The sequence below is a fragment of the Galeopterus variegatus genome, unplaced genomic scaffold (assembly GCF_000696425.1).
Source record: "Galeopterus variegatus unplaced genomic scaffold, G_variegatus-3.0.2 Scaffold24931, whole genome shotgun sequence".
Lineage (NCBI taxonomy): Eukaryota > Metazoa > Chordata > Mammalia > Dermoptera > Cynocephalidae > Galeopterus > Galeopterus variegatus.
In genome coordinates, this window is record NW_007751042.1 from 4,598 (window position 1) to 7,472 (window position 2,875).

Below are 2,875 nucleotides of genomic sequence, written 5' to 3' on the forward strand. Positions count from 1 at the left end.
GTGGCCAGCTAGGCAGAGAGCTGAGGGTAGCAGGATTTGACCCAGGCCTCACATTCACAACCTAGATTTTCGACATGTGACAGACGAACAGTCACAGAGGGAAACTGATAGGATTTAAAAAAAGAAATGTTGGCCTATAAAGGGACTCTGCATTTGGGTCCCATTACCAGACCACACTGCCTGGGAGCTACTCCGATTCAATTATTTTTATACATTTGCAATTCTCTTGTGAATAGTACACTTCTCCTACGTTGTAATGTACAAAAAGCTTTAATTTAATAGATGTAAACCATTTTTTTTTTTTTAAAGATGACCGGTAAGGGGATCTTAACCCTTGACTTGGTGGTGTCAGCACCACGCTCACCCAGTGAGCTAACCGGCCATCCCTATATGGGATCCGAACCCGTGGCCTTGGTGTTATCAGCACCACACTCTCCCGAGTGAGCCACCGGCCGGCCTGATGTAAACCATTTTTAAATAGAACAAATTTTGGCATTTCTTTCTTTTATAACCACCCATGAGCTCCTCAGAATGTAAGTGGCCCAGATTATCTTTTGACCCCTAAGAAGCCCTGCTGACATGGGCAAGTTCCCAGCCCGCTGGCCCTTCCCGTCCATGCCCTTTACCCCCACGGGCATCGTAAGCAAGAGAATGGGAAGGAGCCAGAACCAAGAAAGGGGGAGGGGACTAATATGGAGCCCAGGAAGATTCTAGAACTGGCCCACCCTGACTGGGGGTCCTGCCCAGGTTTGCCAGGTCCCCCTTGTGCCTATGTCTTTGAGGAGAAGAATGCATGTGTTTTAGGGCAACTGTCAACTATATTGCCACATGTGACATGACATTCACAAATGGGACGCACAGCTTTCTAAATGCTCACTCCCCAAACCCATCAGAATGTAGAAGAGTGAAAGGCATCATTGCTGAGTTCATCCTAAATCTGCTCTAATTTATACTAAATGAAGAATTTGCAAACTTCAGTGCTCTAACTGTTATTAGAAACAAATTGTGATACAAGTCACAGTGGTCACAGGACATCCCATGCTGTGACAGACACCTCAACTAAGAGCCACTGGGTTGGGGAGTAGGGGCAGGTGGTTAGTTCTCAGATTTCCACCCAGCCTTCCTGCTTGTGGCTGTGTCCCTGGCACCCTGGTCACAGGAGTCGGGGGAAGACGCCGCAGCAGTGGAATGCTGCTCCTGCCCCCCAGGAGTGCCCAACCTCATGAGGGAAACAAAAACAAGTCCTGGCTACATTCTTCAAGGGTCAACTGGGTGCTTCTAGATAAACTGTCGCAATGGGACTAGGGCAACCTAGGTAGGGGAGCTGGTTCTGAGCGCTAAAGAGGGGAAGAGAAAGCCCACTGACAGGAGATAAATTTGGCNTGAGGCAAAGACAAGGACAGAAGAGCCGGGTCCCACCTCTCAGGCCTCAGTCATCACCCCTCCTCTGCCAGCCCGCTCTCCTTTGCTCTCACAAACCCTGGTACCCGCTGAGCAAAGCCAGCTGGGGAAGGTTGCTACTCCCACAGAGCCCAGGGAGAAAGGGCCTGGGTCAGAATGTGATCCACAGGATGCAGGGATTCTTACATACTCCCAACCTATGCCACCGTGACACCGCCCCCCTCCGCCCCTCCCGACTCGGGCTTGTCTCTGCCCAGCGGGCATACCCAGGGTGGCAAGGACATGCCGAAGCTCAGCGCCCATGACCGTGCCGTTGCTCTCCTTATCGAAGACACGCAGCCCCTCCACGAAGTCCTCGTAGGTGCCCTGCTCCTTGTTGCGGGAGATGTGCTGCAGGATGGGCAGGAATGTCTCAAAGTCGAGCATCTTGGCATTCATTTCTTTGGGTGGGCACAGGGAGGAAAGAGAAAGCAACTTGAGCAGATGGTCGGGGGAGCAGGGGGTCAAGAGGGGCCTCACTCCTGCTCTGGCAGCACCCAGAGCTCAGGCTGCAGCTGCCTCTGGGTGGGGCACCCAGTTAGTGGTCCTGAAGGGCACAGAGCTGCCCACCGGAGCAAGGCTGGAGACTTGAGGCTGAGGAGACTTGCGCTTGGAGACACTCTTTTCTCAGTGAAAGGAGTAGGGCAGATGGAAAAAGGAAACGTGACCCCACCTGCACCTCAGAGCTCCAGGTGGCCAGCTAGGCAGAGAGCTGAGGGTAGCAGGATTTGACCCAGGCCTCACATTCACAACTTAGATTTTTGACATGTGACAGACATACAGTCACAGAGGGAAACCGATAGGATTTAAAAAAAGAAATGTTTGCCTAACTCTGCATTTGGGTCCCATTACCAGACCACACTGCCTGGGAGCTACTCCAATTCAATTATTTTTATACATTTGCAATTCTCTTGTGAATAGTGCACTTCTCCCACGTTGTAGTGTACAAAAAGCTTTAATTTAATAGATGTAAACCAGTTTTAAATACCACAAATTTTGGCATTTCTTTCTTTTATAACCACCCATGAGCTCCTCAGAATGTAAGTGGCCCAGATTATCTTTTGACCCCTAAGAAGCCCTGCTGACATGGGCAAGTTCCCAGCCCGCTGGCCCTTCCCGTCCATGCCCTTTACCCCCACGGGCATCGTAAGCAAGAGAATGGGAAGGAGCCAGAACCAAGAAAGGGGGAGGGGACTAATATGGGGCCCAGGAAGATTCTAGAACTGGCCCACCCTGACTGGGGGTCCTGCCCAGGTTTGCCAGGTCCCCATTGTGCCTATGTCTTTGAGGAGAAGAATGCATGTGTTTTAGGGCAACTGTCAACTATATTGCCACATGTGACAGATGACATTCACAAATGGGACACACTCCCTTGCACAGCTTTCTAAATGCTCACTCCCCAAACCCATCAGAATGCAGAAGAGTGAAAGGCATC

At 50.9% G+C, this 2,875-nt stretch overlaps 1 protein-coding gene across 1 annotated transcript in view; it reads right to left on the reverse strand.

The window, feature by feature from the left end:
• LOC103583623 (myosin light chain 4) overlaps window positions 1–2,875 on the reverse strand; it is a gene marked incomplete at its 5' end in the record, with an annotated part of 6,430 nt that overhangs the window by 1,986 nt on the left and 1,569 nt on the right. Inside the window, one exon of the mRNA XM_008564888.1 lies at window positions 1,668–1,841. Coding sequence (XP_008563110.1) covers window positions 1,668–1,841 — 174 coding nt within the window. The remainder of the gene's footprint in view (window positions 1–1,667; window positions 1,842–2,875) is intronic.